This window comes from Nerophis lumbriciformis, linkage group LG11 (genome assembly GCF_033978685.3).
Source record: "Nerophis lumbriciformis linkage group LG11, RoL_Nlum_v2.1, whole genome shotgun sequence".
NCBI classification, from domain to species: domain Eukaryota; kingdom Metazoa; phylum Chordata; class Actinopteri; order Syngnathiformes; family Syngnathidae; genus Nerophis; species Nerophis lumbriciformis.
This window is the reverse complement of record NC_084558.2, coordinates 6,756,879-6,775,469: the sequence shown is the minus strand read 5'-3', so window position 1 is coordinate 6,775,469 and position 18,591 is coordinate 6,756,879. Positions and strand designations below refer to the sequence as shown.

General features: G+C 41.4%; 1 protein-coding gene across 2 annotated transcripts; it reads left to right on the top strand.

Annotated features, from left to right (window-relative positions):
- Positions 1–290: 290 nt before the first annotated feature.
- luc7l (LUC7-like (S. cerevisiae)) lies at positions 291–18,564 on the top strand. 2 transcript variants are annotated; one of them, XM_061967563.2, is made up of 11 exons: positions 311–519; positions 7,901–7,971; positions 8,898–8,992; positions 13,048–13,146; positions 13,294–13,404; positions 13,489–13,632; positions 13,702–13,878; positions 14,773–14,861; positions 14,935–14,964; positions 15,049–15,210; positions 17,696–18,564. In XM_061967563.2, exons 4-11 carry the CDS (start codon positions 13,051–13,053, stop codon positions 17,808–17,810), a joined length of 924 nt encoding a protein of 307 aa, XP_061823547.1. In that variant the 5' UTR covers positions 311–519; positions 7,901–7,971; positions 8,898–8,992; positions 13,048–13,050; the 3' UTR covers positions 17,811–18,564. The 2 variants fall into 2 exon arrangements, with proteins under 2 accessions (XP_061823546.1, XP_061823547.1); XM_061967562.2 differs by lacking the exon at positions 7,901–7,971 and having other exon boundaries at positions 291–519.
- Positions 18,565–18,591: the final 27 nt, after the last annotated feature.

The following is an 18,591-nucleotide window of genomic DNA, read 5'->3' as shown; positions in this document are numbered from 1 at the left end:
GGATTGTGCGCCACCCGTACCTTTGTTTATCTTCAACGTAATATATAATACAATATGTTTAATAATACCATTGTATTTTGTGAAAACATACGCAATTAGTTGGTAGAGCTGACTTTCCAGATTTTTGCCTGTCAAACAAAGTTCGGAGGATAAAATGAATACAGTCGAGTGAAATTCGCTGTGATTGGATCATATTTTTTACTCTCGAGCATTTTGATTGGTCTATTCCACAACGCACAGCCCTCCCTGGAAGGTCGCTAAACGGAAATTTGATTCAACGGGATGTTACGTAACTTCCCCTTCATGAAAAAAACAAAAAACAAAAAAAAAGACAGGAGAACGTCTGAAAAGCGGAGATGCTCGGACGAACGAGTATTTTAAAAACTTAGGAAATAACAACAGTTTCCCCCTCCCGTTGCCTGCTTTTATATACGGCGTGAAGGACCAGCTGCGCGACAATGTCCGCCCAAGCTCAAATGAGAGCTTTGCTCGACCAGCTGATGGGAACAGCGAGGGACGGTGAGTTAGCCGTTGCATGCTAGCTTGAGCTAGCTCGTTAGCCAAGATGGAGCCTGTGGTGAGGCAGGCTTGTGATGGGCAGGCCTGCGTGAATGGACATGTATTTATGAGGGCTGACTTAAACATGTTTGCGGTGGGATAGCTGAATACGAGTCTAGGGTTTAATGTTTGCATCCACAATGGCAGTATTTCAACACAAACAATACATCGCCGTCTTAGTGACGGATCGTCTAATGCAGCCTTATTTTCCATGTTAGCCATCGTTAGCTTAAGATTGCTAACTGTACACTAAAAGTGTAAGACGATTGTATTTAACACTGTTGCTTTATAAAAACAAAAACGAACATTTCAATTTAACATTTAAACATATACAGGTAAAAGCCAGTAAATTAGAATATTTTGAAAAACTTGATTTATTTCAGTAATTGCATTCAAAAGGTGTAACTTGTACATTATATTTATTCATTGCACACAGACTGATGCATTCAAATGTTTATTTCATTTAATTTTGATGATTTGAAGTGGCAACAAATGAAAATCCAAAATTCCGTGTGTCACAAAATTAGAATATTACTTAAGGCTAATACAAAAAAGGGATTTTTAGAAATGTTGGCCAACTGAAAAGTATGAAAATGAAAAATATGAGCATGTACAATACTCAATACTTGGTTGGAGCTCCTTTTGCCTCAATTACTGCGTTAATGCGGCGTGGCATGGAGTCGATGAGTTTCTGGCACTGCTCAGGTGTTATGAGAGCCCAGGTTGCTCTGATAGTGGCCTTCAACTCTTCTGCGTTTTTGGGTCTGGCATTCTGCATCTTCCTTTTCACAATACCCCACAGATTTTCTATGGGGCTAAGGTCAGGGGAGTTGGCGGGCCAATTTAGAACAGAAATATCATGGTCCGTAAACCAGGCACGGGTAGATTTTGCGCTGTGTGCAGGCGCCAAGTCCTGTTGGAACTTGAAATCTCCATCTCCATAGAGCAGGTCAGCAGCAGGAAGCATGAAGTGCTCTAAAACTTGCTGGTAGACGGCTGCGTTGACCCTGGATCTCAGGAAACAGAGTGGACCGACACCAGCAGATGACATGGCACCCCAAACCATCACCCAACCATGCAAATTTTGCATTTCCTTTGGAAATCGAGGTCCCAGAGTCTGGAGGAAGACAGGAGAGGCACAGGATCCACGTTGCCTGAAGCCTAGTGTAAAGTTTCCACCATCAGTGATGGTTTGGGGTGCCATGTCATCTGCTGGTGTCGGTCCACTCTGTTTCCTGAGATCCAGGGTCAACGCAGCCGTCTACCAACAAGTTTTAGAGCACTTCATGCTTCCTGCTGCTGACCTGCTCTATGGAGATGGAGATTTCAAGTTCCAACAGGACTTGGCGCCTGCACACAGCGCAAAATCTACCCGTGCCTGGTTTACGGACCATGGTATTTCTGTTCTAAATTGGCCCGCCAACTCCCCTGACCTTAGCCCCATAGAAAATCTGTGGGGTATTGTGAAAAGGAAGATGCAGAATGCCAGACCCAAAAACGCAGAAGAGTTGAAGGCCACTATCAGAGCAACCTGGGCTCTCATAACACCTGAGCAGTGCCAGAAACTCATCGACTCCATGCCACGCCGCATTAACGCAGTAATTGAGGCAAAAGGAGCTCCAACCAAGTATTGAGTATTGTACATGCTCATATTTTTCATTTTCATACTCTTCAGTTGGCCAACATTTCTAAAAATCCCTTTTTTGTATTAGCCTTAAGTAATATTCTAATTTTGTGACACACAGAATTTGGGATTTTCATTTGTTGCCACTTCAAATCATCAAAATTAAATGAAATAAACATTTGAATGCATCAGTCTGTGTGCAATGAATAAATATAATGTACAAGTTACACCTTTTGAATGCAATTACTGAAATAAATCAAGTTTTTCAAAATATTCTAATTTACTGGCTTTTACCTGTATATTTATTTAATCTTACATTGGGGATATTCCAGTGTAGAGTTGCAGTGTAAGATGTACATACAGGTCAAAAAGTAAACGTAACTAAATGGTAAATGGGTTATACTTGTATAGCGCTTTTCTACCTTCAAGGTACTCAAAGCGCTTTGACACTATTTCCACATTCACCCATTCACACACACATTCACACACTGATGGCGGGAGCTGCCATGCAAGGCCCTAGCCAGGAACCATCAGGAACAAGGGTGAAGTGTCTTGCTCAAGGACACAACGGACGTGACGAAGTTGGTAGAAGGTGGGGATTGAACCAGGAACCCTCAGGCCACTCTCCCAACCGCGCCATGCCGTCCCCATGCTTAACAATAAGTAATAATAACACTACAGTAACACACATTCAATTAATCAAAGTTTATTTATATAGCCTTAAATTGGGGCGGTATAGCTCGGTTGGTAGAGCGGCCGTGCCAGCAACTTGAGGGTTGCAGGTTCAATCCCCGCTTCCGCCATCCTAGTCACTGCCGTTGTGTCCTTGGGCAAGACACTTTACCCACCTGCTCCCAGTGGCACCCACACTGGTTTAAATGTAACTTAGATATTAGGTTTCACAATGTAAAGCGCTTTGAGTCATTAGAGAAAAAGCGCTATATAAATGTAATTCACTTCACTTCACTTAAATCACAAGTGTCTCAAAGGGCTGCACAAGCCACATCGACATCCTCAGTCGGCTCAGATCCCACATCAGGGCAAGGAAAAACTCAATACAATGGGCTACAATGAGAAACCTTGGAGGGCACCGCAGATTTTTGGGAGTGGATTTAGTTAATAGTGTGAGAGGTCAGCAGCGCAGAGACGTCCCCAACTGATGCAGAGATGAGTGGTCCACTCCGGGTTCCGACTTTGAACAGCTAGCGTCTCATCTGTGGTCACCTAATCACGAAGGAGAGGGGGGCATAGCAGAAAAGAGACGGCAGATCAATTGGTCTAAAAGGGGGGACTATTTAAAGGCTAGAGTATACAAATTAGTTTTAAGATGGGACTTAAATGCTTCTGCTGAGGCATGAATAACAAAGGAAAACGTAAAATGTAACATTTAAGAGCAAACCGGTGCAATGTAATCAAAAAAAGGTTGCAATATTTACTTTAAAACTGACATTGCTCAAAAAATTATAAAAACGTATAATCAATAGATAGATTTGAGGTTGAGCTAGAAATTTAGGCATTGTAAGTAACAATAATATATATTGATATATGACTTATTTTAAACACTTTTATGAGTGGGGGGTCGATTCGGATACTGAGACTTTTCAACATATTTTTTTATAAAGTGTCAATGCTCAAAAAACAATAATGAACCAAAAGCAATGTTATGAATCATTTACCTATTTAAGGCTCCAAATATTTCACATCAAATATTCTACTTTGAACAATTTTTTGGGGAAAATATTGCATACAGTATTTTGTGTTTTTGCCATAAAAAACTGTTTTGTTTTTACAAAAAGTGCATAAATCTAAAAAAAACTAGATCTGAAGTTCAGCTGTGAATATTTAAGCATTTTTATATTTGTTTCCAACACTTTAATGACCAAGACCATTTTGGGTCTCAAGGACCTTTAACAGTTACCAAAATTGAGGGTAGGCCTAATGGTTACAATAAATACTTTTATTGGTTTTGAAAATGAAAAATATCAAAATGGCCCCTGCATGCTTTTATTTTTAGTGTGCAGCCCTCAGTGGAAAAAAATGTTGGACTCAGGGATTCTCCTAGATTGCCACATATACATACATGGTGGAGGGGTCAATTGAACAAAATAACTCTGTTTTGTTGATATTCTTCACAATGAAGTCACTGTAAAACTAATCACATTAAAGAAAACACATTACATATACACAAAGTGCACATACATGTAGGAATCATGTTCGATTAATAATATAATTTGGAATAAACTGATAAAAGCAATACAATTATGCAGGATGAAGGTTGAGCTCTAACGCCGGTAGATTAATACTAACCTACAATTGACTAGCTCTTAGACAAGCTAACTCAAATTAGCATGGCCAATCGCAGGGCACAGATAGACAATCATTCACACTAACATTCATATCTATGGACAATTTACAATGAAGCTAACATGCATATTTTTGGAATGTGGGAGGAAACTGGAGTACCCGTAGAAAACTCCACACAGTGATGTCCAAATGGAGGTTCGAAGGCACAGTTAAAGTTAAACGTTATTGTCAGTAGTAATATCAAAATATTTAAGATAGTCTACACTGGCTTGAACAAGAAATGCATTAATTTGCCTTTCTCTTCAACTTTCTCTCCTTTTTGTCTGGTGTCAACTCCGTTTAGGTATGCAACCAGCTGATGCGCTCCTGACCGGCTATTTATGCACCTTCTTTTTTGATTAAAATAAGGCAATGAGGAACATTTTTATTATATTTGAGCTGTTTTTCAAAGTTCTTATAGCCATTACTATATAAATAATAGACTATACGTTATATCCGTTCATACATTATATCTCTTAAATTTGTTTTCATGTTTAAAAATGTGTTTTCATGTTAAAAAAAATATATTTTGAAGGTGTGGCAGCATTAATCTTGCCGTGTCTGTTTGCATGTAGGGAAACCCCTTCCCCTGTACTAAACCATCAATTAAATATCTATAGAGTGAGGAATATACATGAACACTTAGTGGTCACAACACTACTGGGTATCCCCTTAATGTAATTGAATGTGGCGCGCCGCCACAGCATTTTAATTACCGCCACACCTTGAAAATAAGGGTTTTTAAAGTAATATAAGATATTGTAGCCCCAAGAAGAAATCACACAAAGTCCGATGCAATTTTTAACTTTTATTACTAATCTTATGATAACAAACGGCACAACTCCAACAGTTTTTACCTCCCATACAAACACTTTCGTCTCTGTGAGTGCGCGCTTCCCCAGACACACAACACTTCTTCATTCTCCGCCAATCACCTTTCAGGCACGCATGGTGTGTTTGCATACATGGGAAAAACTGACATTGAATCCAAACCACAAGAACATAAAACATTAACACCCTCCGGTCGTTACAGTATGAATTGACATATAAAGCCTATTACTTGCGCACTATTGACAAGTGATGTACCGAAAACTCAACCACCGTAAAAAAAAAAACTTTGATTACCGAAAACTGCGCTGCCGGAACTGGATGTAAACAAAATGCACATCATTGTCTGGAGCGTTGTCAGCGTCTGCTATGTCTGCTATGTGGAAGTAATTTTAATCCATCCCAGATATACCCGCTGACAGCCATCTACATAATGTGCAAATATTAAGAGTACAGTGGCGTTTTTTAAGAAGAAAAAGTCTTAACTGGAGCAACAGCGCGAAGCAAGTGTGACGTCATGCTCGCTGCAGCTCGCCTCTTTCGTCAGGGACATCTAGGGACAGCATTAAAGAGTCTCTAAATTTGAGTCCTTTTTATAATAACGCCAGAAGAAGATGTTAGATTTGGTGCTAGTTGTTTTCAATAGAAAAGTAATTAAAAGTCTCTAGACACTTAAAAAAATCTCAAAGTACATTTTACAATAAGTAGCAACAATTGAAAGTATGGCAAAATAGATTTTTTTTAATACTAATTAATAACACGTTTGTTTTTAAATGTTTGTATTAGAGATGCGCGGATAGGCAATTATTTCATCCGCAACCGCATCAGAAAGTCGTCAACCATCCGCAATCCACCCGATCTAACATTTGATCAGAACCGCATCCGCCCGCCATCCGCCCGCACCCGCCCGTTGTTATATATCTAATATAGACGATGCAAGGCATTAGTGAGGTTATAAAGCTTTTGCCTGTTAAAGAAAAGAGACTGATCCAATGCAGCATTCGCGTGCCACGCTGTCACGACCCAGACGCACACCAGTGCGCAATCATATGGGAGCCGCGCTGAGCGCACCTCCAAGCGCGTCTCGCTGCCGGCGACGGCCGGGTATATGGGCCCGACGCTCCAGCGCCATCCATTTTCAGGGCTAGTTGATTCGGCAGGTGGGTTGTTACACACTCCTTAGCGGGTTCCAACTTCCATGGCCACCGTTCTAGCTGCTGTTTATATCAACCAGGGTGAGCCCCACCCCTTTCGTGAGCGCACTGCGCGCGGAGTGACCCCTGTTACGCGCCCCCGGCAACAGGGGTGGCGGGCAGGTAAGCTGCGCGGGCGGAGCGCGCGGAGTGACCCCTGTTACGAGCCCCCGGCCACGGGGGTGGCGGGCAGGTAAGCTGCTTACCTGCTGCGCGTGACGCCGGCCGCGGCGAAGGCGGACGAGGCGGGGTGTCGGTGCGGTGGGCGCGGTGGTGACCCTGGACGTGCGTCGGGCCCTTCTCGCGGATCGCCTCAGCTACGGCTCCCGGTGGGGCCCTCTCGGGGGAAGGGGCCTCGGTCCCGGACCCCGGCGAGGCGTCGGGGGCCTTCTCCGCTCCGTAAAAGTGTCCATCTCTTTTTTTTTCTTCTGTTGTGGCATATGCTGCAGGTGCTTGCTCGTTTTTCGTATGTGGGTAACAACATTTAACTATGTATATATATTTCCGAATTGGTTGAACTGCCACCCGCCTGAATCTATTTAAAATCTAATTTTTTTAAATTTCAATCGCCCGACCCGACCCGACCCGACCCGCTGATAAAATCTAATTTTTTTAAATTCCATCCGCCCGATTCGCGGATAATCCGCGGACTCCGCGGTTGTGCCCGCAAACCGCGCATCTCTAGTATGTATACATTTTTGAGCCTTTTTATAAAAGCATATCCTCATAGCAAATTGTGCAAATTAATCTATCATGTTGACCACGCCCCCACCGCCACAGATATCTTGGCAGTCTAGGGGAAACCCTGCACTAGATACATTTATTTTTACGATCTATTTAAAAAAATGAAAAGCATCATCGGCATATATGTTAGTAATACATATTTGATGTGTATTAAGTTGACACATTTATTTGCACATGCTAATGTATGTTAGTAATACATGCTTTAGGTGTATTGCTGTAACAAAAACTACTATTATCTTTGCTTAAGCTTACTGTTGCATGCACGGCAAAGCTCCTGTATTATGTCGACCTAAGTTGTGCAGGTGTATCGCGGACCATAATCGACGTAAAAAAAACATTAAAAATAAAAAAAATACATATTTTAGTCATTTGGATGCAAGCATTAACATACAAAAAAATAGTTAGGCAGGAAAAAATATTGCTGCCCTGCCCTGTTTTTTTTTTTTTTTTTTCATAAAGAGGTTCATCCTAAGTTACCTATAGTGGATCATTCTTATAAGTGTGAGTGAGTTTGTGGGTGTATGTATGTGTGTTAAGATAATCAGCAAATTCCTATGCATATGTTGCATACAAACTGAACAATTGTGGCCCCTTTATTTTATTCATTAAGGTTCAGTGTATCTTTGCCAGCCTACATCAATCTGCAAAGGAGTTGCAGAAAAGCCTCATGTTCATCGAGCCGTGAGTCACACATAATTTTTAAAGCTGTTATGATGAATATCCAAACAGTATTTGTTTGCCTTTCGGAAGTAATTGTAGCCTGTTTTTTTATTTTTATTTTTTTATTTTTTTTAAAAAATATACACATTGGTCATTTCTTGAATGGCAAATTCAATTTCGAATAGTGCTAAGCTGCTTGAGCTAAGACGTCTGGTCGCGCTGAATGAACACCAAGCATATCTCAGCATACCAGTTATTTTTTCAGGCAGTTTTCAGACGAGACAAACATTTTTGCACACATCATTTTCGATCTGACTCTTGTATGACTCCCAACTTCTTACCACAGGTTTGGCAAGAAATCTGTTCCTATTTTTACTTTCCCACAGCGGGTTTAAAATTCTGCTGCTGAGGGCTTGAAGATGCAGAAGGGTACAGTATGTGGTGCAGAACGCAGTGTGTATAAACCTACTTTTGCTTTTTTTGAATTTCTGTCAATGTATCATGTCTGTAAATGGCTTGGCTGGAGCAAAGGACGACACTTATGTGTTGACATGCTATGTAAAACAAAGCCTTTCTTCACACATGTGCAAGGTGGTTATTGAGCCTTTAAAACAAGATATACTGAGAGTTTAAGCTCTGTCATTGTCATACTGACATTGAGTCCAGGGTAAGTTTGCCACCAAGAATAGCAACAAGCGTCACACAATGAGGCCATAGAGCCTTCAGCTTCTCACTTACACAGAGAGGCAAAGTAAAGTTAGTAATGCTCTTATGACATGCTAATGACCAAGATGTTTTAAACAATGGGCTCAAACTGTTTAAATACAAATATTGTGACACATACGACACATTCTTGTATTATGCAGTGCAATAGCAGTCAGATATGTCAACGCCTCACCACCCCACTGACAAATTTGTCTAATTGGATGTCTTTTGGACTGTTTCAGGAGATGAAACGCGGCAGAGGGTCAAATTCACGGATGATCGAGTCTGCAAAAGTCACCTCCTCAACTGCTGTCCACACGACATCTTGTCCGGAACTGTACGTAGCAATGCCAAATAAATTAAAGATTGTTGTTTTAAGTAAGGATCCTTTTCAAATGTAAGTGGTATTGCATCTATGTCAGCGTGTACTCACATTAGTCATACCGTATTGCAGTGTTTTTCAACCACTGTGCCGTGGCACACTAGTGTGCCGTGGGAGAATATGTAATTTCGCCTATTTGGGTTAAAAATATTTTTTGCAAACCAGTAATAATAATCTGCAAATGTGCCGTTGAGTGTCGGTGCTGTCTAGAGCGCGGCAGAGTAACCATGTTTTGTACTCTTCCATATCAGTAGGAGGCAGCCGGTAGCCAATTGCTTTGTAGATGTCGGAAACATGGTTTGTTGTGATCACAATATGCAGACGACAGTGTGCAGGTAAAAAGGTATCTAATGCTTAAACCAAAAATAAGCAAAAGGCGAGTGCCGCTAAGAAAAGGCATTGACGCTAGGGAAGGCTATGCAGAACGAAACTAAAACTGAACTGGTTGCAAAGTAAACAAAAACAGAATGCTGGACGACAGCAAAGACTTACGGCGTGTGGAGCAGACGGCGTCCACAAATTACATCCGAACATGACATGACAATAAACAATGTACAGAAGACATGAAACTTCTACAGGAAAATACCAACAAAACAGGAAAAGCCACCAAAATAAGAGTGCAAGACAAGAACTAAAACCCCACACACAGGAAGACACCAAAAACCCCAAATAAGTCACAGCGTGATGTGAGAGTACTTTGAGACAAGAGCTATAGTCGTGCATGGTTGGTTATGGTTTGAATTCTTATCCAAAACTTGCGAGAACAACTTTTTATTGTCAATATCAACTGCTGAGTTTAGTGTTTTTATGTTTTCTGCTGGTGGTGTGCCTCCGCATTTTTTCAATGATAAAAACGTGCCTTGGCTCAAAAAAGGTTGAAAAACACTGCCGTATTGTATCTGGGCCCACTGAGCACCTAAAACAGGGCACACTCAAATCACGTGTCCCGGAACCACTTGTGGCACAACTGGAAGAGGTGGTCCAGGGTCCTGATTCCATGCACACACACAGTGTCATTTATTGACCAATGTGACCACTCTATGCAGATTCTTAATTATAACTAACAACTATTAATAGAAAAATACAAAGACTAAAACTAATCCAAAAGTCAAACCTACGGCACACTCACTCCCCTGCGAACATAAAAAATGTTATTCAATTCATGTGATTGCTGGTTTATCAAAACATTCATGACAGCAGCATCCTTGCAGAATATATAATTAGAATGACTCCTTATAAGACTGTAAACAGTCCACAACTGAATCAGGGATATTGCAGTAAGACTGACAGATAGAAGTGATGGGAGAAGCAAATGGGCCGTGACTGGAATGCATAGTTTGAGTGAGGGTCAGAAGAGCGTGGTGGAAGTCAGCACAGCACAAATGACCTTGTGTGAGTATGCCCTTGGATCAAGTGAACTGTCAAACTGGATAAAACATGCTTAGAAAATAGTTTGGTAACTGTTTTATTCACAATGTGTGTTTGTAACAGCACTTTAGATCCCACACTTGGTATATCTCTACTAAACGTACTTTTAATACCATTTTAAAAAATGTAAATGGTTGAATTTAAACTAGACTTATTTTTAAATTTTTTAATCTTCAAACCTTAAGTATACAGTATGTGGGATTAAATTATGGAATGGATTAAGCAAAGAAGCTAAACAATGTACTAATTTGGTACCTTAAAAAGTGGAAGGCACATATAAAATGTGTTGTAATTCCTACACCGTTCACCTGATTTGGATGTAAATACCCTCAAATTAAAGCTCAAAGTCTGCACTTAAAGCACACATTGATTGTTTCATTTTAAAAACATTGTGGTGTACAGAGCTGGAATATTGAAAATTGTGTCAATGTCCAAATATTTATGGACCTAACTGTATATAAAATAAAAAACTAAATAAGATAAGGCGCAGAATGGTTTCTTAACAAAACCTTTCTACATATAAAGTGCTTTTTTTGATTGATTGAAACTTTTATTACCGGTAGTAGATTGCACAGTACAGTACATATTTCGTACAATTGACCACTAAATGGTAACACCCCAATAAGTTTTTCAACTTGTTTAAGTCGGGGTCCACGTTAATCAACATTTAACTGCCTCAAGTTGTTGCTCAGATTAAATAAAATGACAAAACTTTTCTTCTACATATAAAAAGTGCAACATTAAACAGTTTCAAGTCAACTCAGCCTCAGATTAACTTTTCTATTTCCCCCCAGCCTGGCTAACTTGGCAGTAAGAGGATATATGAGCTCATTGTTCTTCCACCATAGAAGTGGGTCAAAATCTAGTTTTTAATGCAATATGGACTTATATCTGCTGCTATAAAAACATTTGCTATTGCTTTAGCCCTGCCTGACTTGCTTGAATGCGGTGGTGACGCTTCAAATGGGTTAGCATGTGTTATGAGAGTAGCGTATGTGTGTGTGTGGCCCTTTAATATGTGACAGCATGTGAGGTGAGTGTGTGGGCGAGCGAGGTGAGGGAGCGGTAGCGTGAGTGGGGGGAGTGGCTAGTGCTTTGTTGGATTGGCTGTGTGCAAGACCTCAATAAAGCCACGATTTGCAACTAATCGCCGGACTCGTCGTTTACCCTGGAGTCTGGAGCTGTGGAGACCCACTGCCGGGTAGAGTGAAGGGTGTTGCCCCCGAGAATACATCGGCCCTGTAGGAGTGTCTCCTCTGCGCTCCTCGACTACGGTCTGGCAGCCGGATGCTGGAAAGGTGCAACACATGTTTGACGTGTTGTCAGAAGCAGCTGCTGAACAATTTCGGCAAAACTCCGTCCTCCATTGTTGTATTGCGCAGCCAATGTGTTCCCAAACGGGAGATCTTAACGAAGCAGGAGGGTCTTCCAGCTCTGGCTTTTACATGTTGTCCTAGACCGGTCGCTGCTAGCATGTGTACTCGTTCGATTCACCTTCGAACCGAACCAAAACCCCCGTACCGAAACGGTTCAATACAAATACACAAACCGTTACACCCCTAGTAAATACCTTTTCTGGCTTAAAAGAGATTTTCTAGGTTACTTTTTATTAAGAGGAGGCAACTTCTCCAGGGTGTACGCTGCCTTTTGCCGGATCGCAGCTGGATAGGCTTCAGCACCCCTGCGACATCCAGAGAGACAAGCGTTGGAAAATGTATGGATGAATTAAGGGGTTCATCAAGAAATGTTTCAGTTTGCTTGTATCCTCCCCGGCTTTTTCACACATGCACTTTGAACTCCACAGTCCAGTTAGCTCAGATAGTCCAGAAAGAGACAAAATTAATGCTGGAGAACAGATCCTTGTTTTCAAAGCTGCCATAATGATTTCCCGCGATGTACAGTTTTTGTGGTGACTTCCGTCCGTGCGCTGTGACATGAATGGCTGGCTGTGCCGCCTTGGAAACCCTCAGGCAAAAGTGGTGCGCTTTGCTTAGCAGAACGCATACTTTTTTCTTTTTTTTTTTCGGTTTTGGTCCATCCTTCCATCCATTTTTTTCTGCTTGTCCCGTTCGGTGTCGCGGGGTGCTGGAGCCTATTTCAGCTGCATTCGGGCGAAATGCGGTGTACACCCTGGACAAGTCGCCACCTCATCACAGGGCCAACATAGATAGACATACAACATTCACACTCGCATTCATTCACTAGGGCCAATTTAGTGTTGCCAGTCAACCTATCCCAAGGTGCATGTCTTTGGAGGTGGGATGAAGCCGAAAACAAAATATTTTCTCATCTACTTACTCATCTACTTACGGTGTTCCACAGCCCCACCTTGCCGGTCTCGTGCTGCGCAGAGGATTCTGGAATATATAGTTTATTTTCAGACTTGGCCAAAGCTAAAGTGCCAGAACAAAACTACCGGTACACATTAAGTTTTGGTTTGATACCGTCACAACATTATTGTGAAGAGTTTGAAACAGAAATACGGCGGTATCTACAAAACTGTTAAATGTCTGCAGTTTAGGCTGTATAGATACTCCACTCTACTAAACTCAATGAATAAAAATTGTTTGTTTTGCTTGTAGCGCATGGACCTGGGAGACTGCACCAAGATCCATGACCTGGCGCTTCGAGCCGACTATGAAATCGCCTCCAAGGAGAAAGACCTCTTTTTTGAGCTTGACGTAAGTGATTTGGCAATACAAGTTAATGCAAATGCAGAACAGGTGACAGAATCTGCAATGCACTGATTTAACACAGGTCTTCATATTTTATGTCAAGCTGCTACCTGATCTAATAATGAATCGCTTTGTTTTGTGTTGTGTTTGAAGGCGGTTGATCACTTGGAGTCATTTATCGCCGACTGTGACCGCAGAACAGAGCTTGCCAAGAAACGCCTGGCTGAGACTCAAGAAGAGATAAGTGCTGAAGTAGCAGCAAAGGTTTGTTGTAAACAATACATAACAAAATAGCTGTTTTTTTCTCTTCTCTGGGTGAAAAATAAGAACATGTGATGTGTGCTGCAGGCAGAGAAGGTCCACGAGCTGAACGAGGAAATCGGAAAGCTCCTCGCCAAGGCAGAGCAACTCGGAGCAGAAGGAAACGTGGACGAATCTCAGAAGGTTCTGCAGGAAGTGGAGAAGGTCCGCAGTAGGAAGAAGGATGCAGAGGTGAGGCTGAAGCACACACTTAAAAAAAGCATCCTTAAAGATGATGACTGGTTTGTGTGTTTTTTTTAGGAGGAATACAGAAACTCCATGCCTGCCTCCAGTTTCCAGCAGCAGAAACTGCGCGTTTGTGAGGTGTGCTCTGCCTATCTGGGTCTCCATGACAACGACCGCCGTTTGGCCGACCATTTTGGCGGGAAGCTCCACCTCGGCTTCATCCTAATCAGAGAGAAACTGGACCAACTAAAGGTTTGCGGGAAAACTCCACAGTCCTCTACTGCGAACCCTAGAGACGTGTCTTAAAGCTGGAGTACTTGAATCTTGTGTCACCAGGCAGAATTGTAACTGTAATTCCCGCACCCCACTCTGCGCACCTTTCTGATAGTCCCTCCTAGTCTCCTGCTTTCTGGAAGTGCCCAAAATTGCGGACGAGAGCTGTACATGCACACGCATAGGTTGGCAGTCTGAAGTTTGCATCAAAGGATCCCCTAGTTCCTATTTTGGTGCACACTATCGGTAACACACGTCGCCACGCAAAAGGATACACAAAATATAGGAAATTGGAACACAGATTACAGATTACCAGTCGAGAAGGAAAACAGTCACTTGCGCTTCCAAAGTTAGCCCAGGACTGGCCTGGAATGCCCTCCATCTTGAGTACGCCGGACCAATATTTATTCAAGTTTTGGCTCTTTTTTTGTTTTTTTAGACGTACATCGTCTTTATTTTCTTCTTCTGATTTCCTCTTTTTGGGTTTTTTGGAAATATATGCTGTAATAGCAAGCACAGGTTGCATTCTTTCCAGGTGGGTGTTGGGCAGCCATGCTTTACTGCAAACAAGTTCGCACCATGCACGCGCTTCACTTTATATCGCGTCAGCTAATGAGGAAGCTCCTTCGTGGGCTCTGCTCACCCCTCCTTTCTCTATATCCTGTGATTGGATCTGGAGGGGTTGACCACCATGAAGACAAATTATTCTTTTCCTGGGTTTTATGTACCGGTACTAAAATACTTAATTATAAGGCACAGACAGCATGCAGATGTAAAAAAATAAAAATTCAGAAATGATTATTACGATATACTGTATGATAATATGATTTTTTTGTTAGTTAACGAATATAAGATTTCAATTCTCTTTATTAGAAAACGGTTGTGGACAAGCAGGAGCAACGCAACCAGGACCGCCTGAAGAGACGTGAAGAAAGGGAGAAAGAGGAAAAGATGAAAAAAAGGTGAGTGCTCTTATTTAAATCCTAATGGTGCACATGTGTATGTTCATTATTTTAAAGTCGTCTATTCTTACAGGACGAGATCCCGCAGCAGAGAGCCTAAAAGGTACAGTCAGAACTTTGTTTGTCCTATTTGCAATTTGTTCAGCTCAAATGTCCCTCTGAACTGAGTCACGTCTTTTATTTTTAGGTCAGGTTCTCGTGACCGAAGGAGGCGCCGCTCACGCTCCACATCACGAGACAAGCGTCGCTCACGCTCCCGGTCCAGGGAGAGGAAGAGGCGACATCGCAGCCGGTCCCGCTCTCGCAGCCGAGGACACCGTCACAGTCATGAGCAAAGCTCCAGACATAAGTACACACTTTTACTTTCATCAGCAAGACATTTATTTAATGCTCACGCTCTTCATAACAATGTTTTAACCATCATTGTAATATCACAATACTTATGCCTTAGATTAAACAGAAATGTATCAGAAAATAAGTAGTAGTGACAAGTTTGCTGACTTGAATATAAGAAATGTCTTAGATTTGTGTCCCAGTATTTTTACATACCACAAAGTGGACAAAATATACTAGTTTTCCAAAAACTGGTCTAGGAAAAAGCCAGGTCAACTAATATTTGGTTAAATGTGATAAAGTGGAACATCTGAGGCCAAATATTGTGTTTAAAGGCACCGCTCATTTGTTTGTACTTGTAAATTGATTTAGTCAATTTCTGGGTCAAACTGTCGCTATCACGAAGGCTTGGAAGTACAAGCAATGATTTAAATGGGTCATATTACGATTTTTGTTCTGCATTTGAAATATTTCCCTGTGGTCTACATAACATGTAGACTGATCATCTCTTCAAGATGCGCTGTTTTTTGGGCGGTCTTACTACGTGCCTCCATTTCAACTGCGTCTTCTCCCCGTCATCCATGTTGTGGTTTTTAGCGCTTCCATATGAAGTCTGAAGGATTTAAGTTTGCCAGGGTTTCCCCCGGGAGTGCCATGATGCATATATTTTCTCTAAAAAGGCAAAAAAAATTGTATGCGTACATACATTTAAAAACAAAAATGTTATTACAGTATTAAAATATATTTTTCTTACATAATATTATTTTGCTCTATTTTTGAATTGTTGCTGTTTATTGTACAATGAATGAGTTTTTTGTTCTCGAGATTTCTCCAATCATTTTAGTCACTCTTTCTTTATTAAAAACAACGGGCAACAAATCTAGCATCTATTTCTGGTGTTATTGGAGACTCTACTCGTGTACGGAGACTCATTATTTCTATCGCTCCATCTCCACGAAAAGCAAACTGCAGAGAGCCTGACGTCACACTTGATTGGCGCTGCTGGGAACCTTTCTCTCCTTAAAAGTAACCACTGTCATCTTAAATTTTGAAGATCGCTGTCTGCGGTCGAGCGTCAGACTTTGTGTGTCTTCTTCTGGACGCTACAATACATTATTTTACTTTACATAAAATAACCCCACATTTTTAAGATTTCAAATACATTAAGGGGAAACCCTGAACTATAAGGTACTGTGTATTAGAAATGGCAACAGCAGAGTATGCATGTACATGTACGAGCCAGTCTGCCCCGCAACAAGAGGAGAAAAAAAAAAAAAAACGCTTATTGACTGCAGTGTCGGACTACATTGACTGCAGTGTCGGACTACATTGACTGCGGTTACATGGGCATTTCCAAACGTTTTTGGTCCCCTGCTGTTCAGTTTTCCCTCGGAGGTCAGTTTTCCAATTGTGAAGTAGGGGTCACTATATTACAAATGTCACCGTTCCTGTGCTTTTTTCCATCTATACGCACCATAATGTTAAGTTCTTTTAGAGTGCTAAGGCAGACCGTAGTCTCCTCGTCACACCAGTAATGTTGACTTTAGCTCGCCATGCTGTTTGTTTGTATTTCTCTTTTTTCTTCCTCGTTCTCATGTCTCTCCCGCCCCGCTTTTGAAGCGTCACTCGACGTAACACCGTAAACGTGATGACGTTCCGTTCGACATCAGAGTAAATAGGTCTCGGATGTATACATGCGTGATTAAACGGTTGTGGACAGGCGTACACCAGCAGTCCAAAGCGGTTCATCCGCACATAGACTGGGGCCCAGAACGGTTGATTTCACGCGTTTACATGTGCAGTGCAAACCGTTTTCCCGAGGGAAAACTGAACAGCAGGGGACCAAAAAAACGTTTGGAAATGTGCATGTAACCAGGCTCACTGGTGCACTCGCACAAAGCTCTTCAGGTAAATTTCTACCATATATGGAGATATCCGCTGACGTCACACCAAGGGAAAAATGTCACACATTAGACAAATTCCAAACAGCGCGTTTGGAGGAAGTATGAAGAAAGGCAACATTTTTATAAATATCTCCGCAATGCCTCCATGGTTTAATGTTTTCGGGGCTTAGGCTGATCCAAAATACACAAAAACTAGGTACCAATAGGTAAGAAAAGTACCCCTTTAAGTAATAAGAGTTTAAAAAGCACTTAATTGGGTAAAGTTAATTTTAGATAAACCTTTATGAGTATTAGACAACACGATTGCTGCTTGTACCTGGTAGGTGAGTATTCAGTACATAAAAACCACTTTCTTGTGCACTTTTTTTTTTACTTGTTCTGTTTTCTTATGTTGTACTGAGCAACATGGACAGATCTGTCTGCACCATTGTCTTACTTTGCAATAAATTGTATTTACACTTCCATTTGTTGTTTTTCTCTCTAAGGTTTTAGTGTTTGCTTAATGACCTACGGTCATTAAGCAAACTTAGCAAGCGTCAAATATAAAAGTTGCCAGATGAGTATTGACATTCTCCACTCTGTGTCCTTGTGAACCAGGTCTTCCAGAGACCAAGAGCGCTCGTCTAGAGACAAGTCACGGGAGCACGATCGACGGGACGGCGTGAACGGCAGGTCGGACTCTCGCAGGGCCGACGACAGAGAAAACCTGTGAAGACCCAAATGTCCATTCATCCTCCCACGCACACCCTTGTGTGTTCTTCCCCCATTTGTCAATTTCCAAGCCACAGACTGTTCCTTATAGTCTCCATAGACTTGACTTTTCTTTTTCTTTAATTACTTTTTATCAAGACACCGCTTATCATGATGCATTCTTCAGCCTGGTTGCAGATCATGCAGTACACATCTTTGTAATTTGGTAGACCTTTATTCAATAAACCGCCACGCCAATAGAGAAATTACATTTGGTCTGCTTTTTTAATATTCTTTTGTCATCTTATGCAGAATCCTACATTGGAATTTGGAGGGTCTTGAGTGTGAAACACATTTCTGCTGGTAGATTGCATCTTTTTATTTTATTTTGTGTACTGTTTGATCAACGCACTGTCTGAGTTTATGATCCCCAATATGAAATAATTCAAGTTGTAAGTTTCATCATGTTTTTTCTTCCAGTCAGTAGTTAAGGCAATGTAAACTGAGGAGTGTTAATGTTGTTGGAACAATTTAAGTGTTCTATTTTTTTGCCAGTTGATTTAAAGTTAATACAAATGTTTAGAGGATATGGCTTTTGAGTTGGCATGTGAAGCAGAAAGCGAGACATCATTTTTTGACGCACTGGAACTGCTTTGTGTTGAAATGCAAACCGACTGTAATGTTTGTGTGTGAGGTACATCGCTTTACATATGTGAGGATGCCATCTTGTTCCACTTGGATTCATTGACAAAAATAAATTAACCCATAATAAAGTCTTTAATGCATTTTGGTCATTCATTGCT

Excerpts from the sequence above, each read along its gene's own strand:
- luc7l (XM_061967562.2), top strand. The coding sequence starts at position 459 with ATGTCCGCCCAAGCTCAAATGAGAGCTTTGCTCGACCAGCTGATGGGA. Across the intron at positions 13,405-13,488 it reads GTGCTGAAGTAGCAGCAAAG|GCAGAGAAGGTCCACGAGCT; the intron begins GTTTGTTGTAAA and ends TGTGTGCTGCAG. Across the intron at positions 14,965-15,048 it reads CGCAGCAGAGAGCCTAAAAG|GTCAGGTTCTCGTGACCGAA; the intron begins GTACAGTCAGAA and ends TTTTATTTTTAG.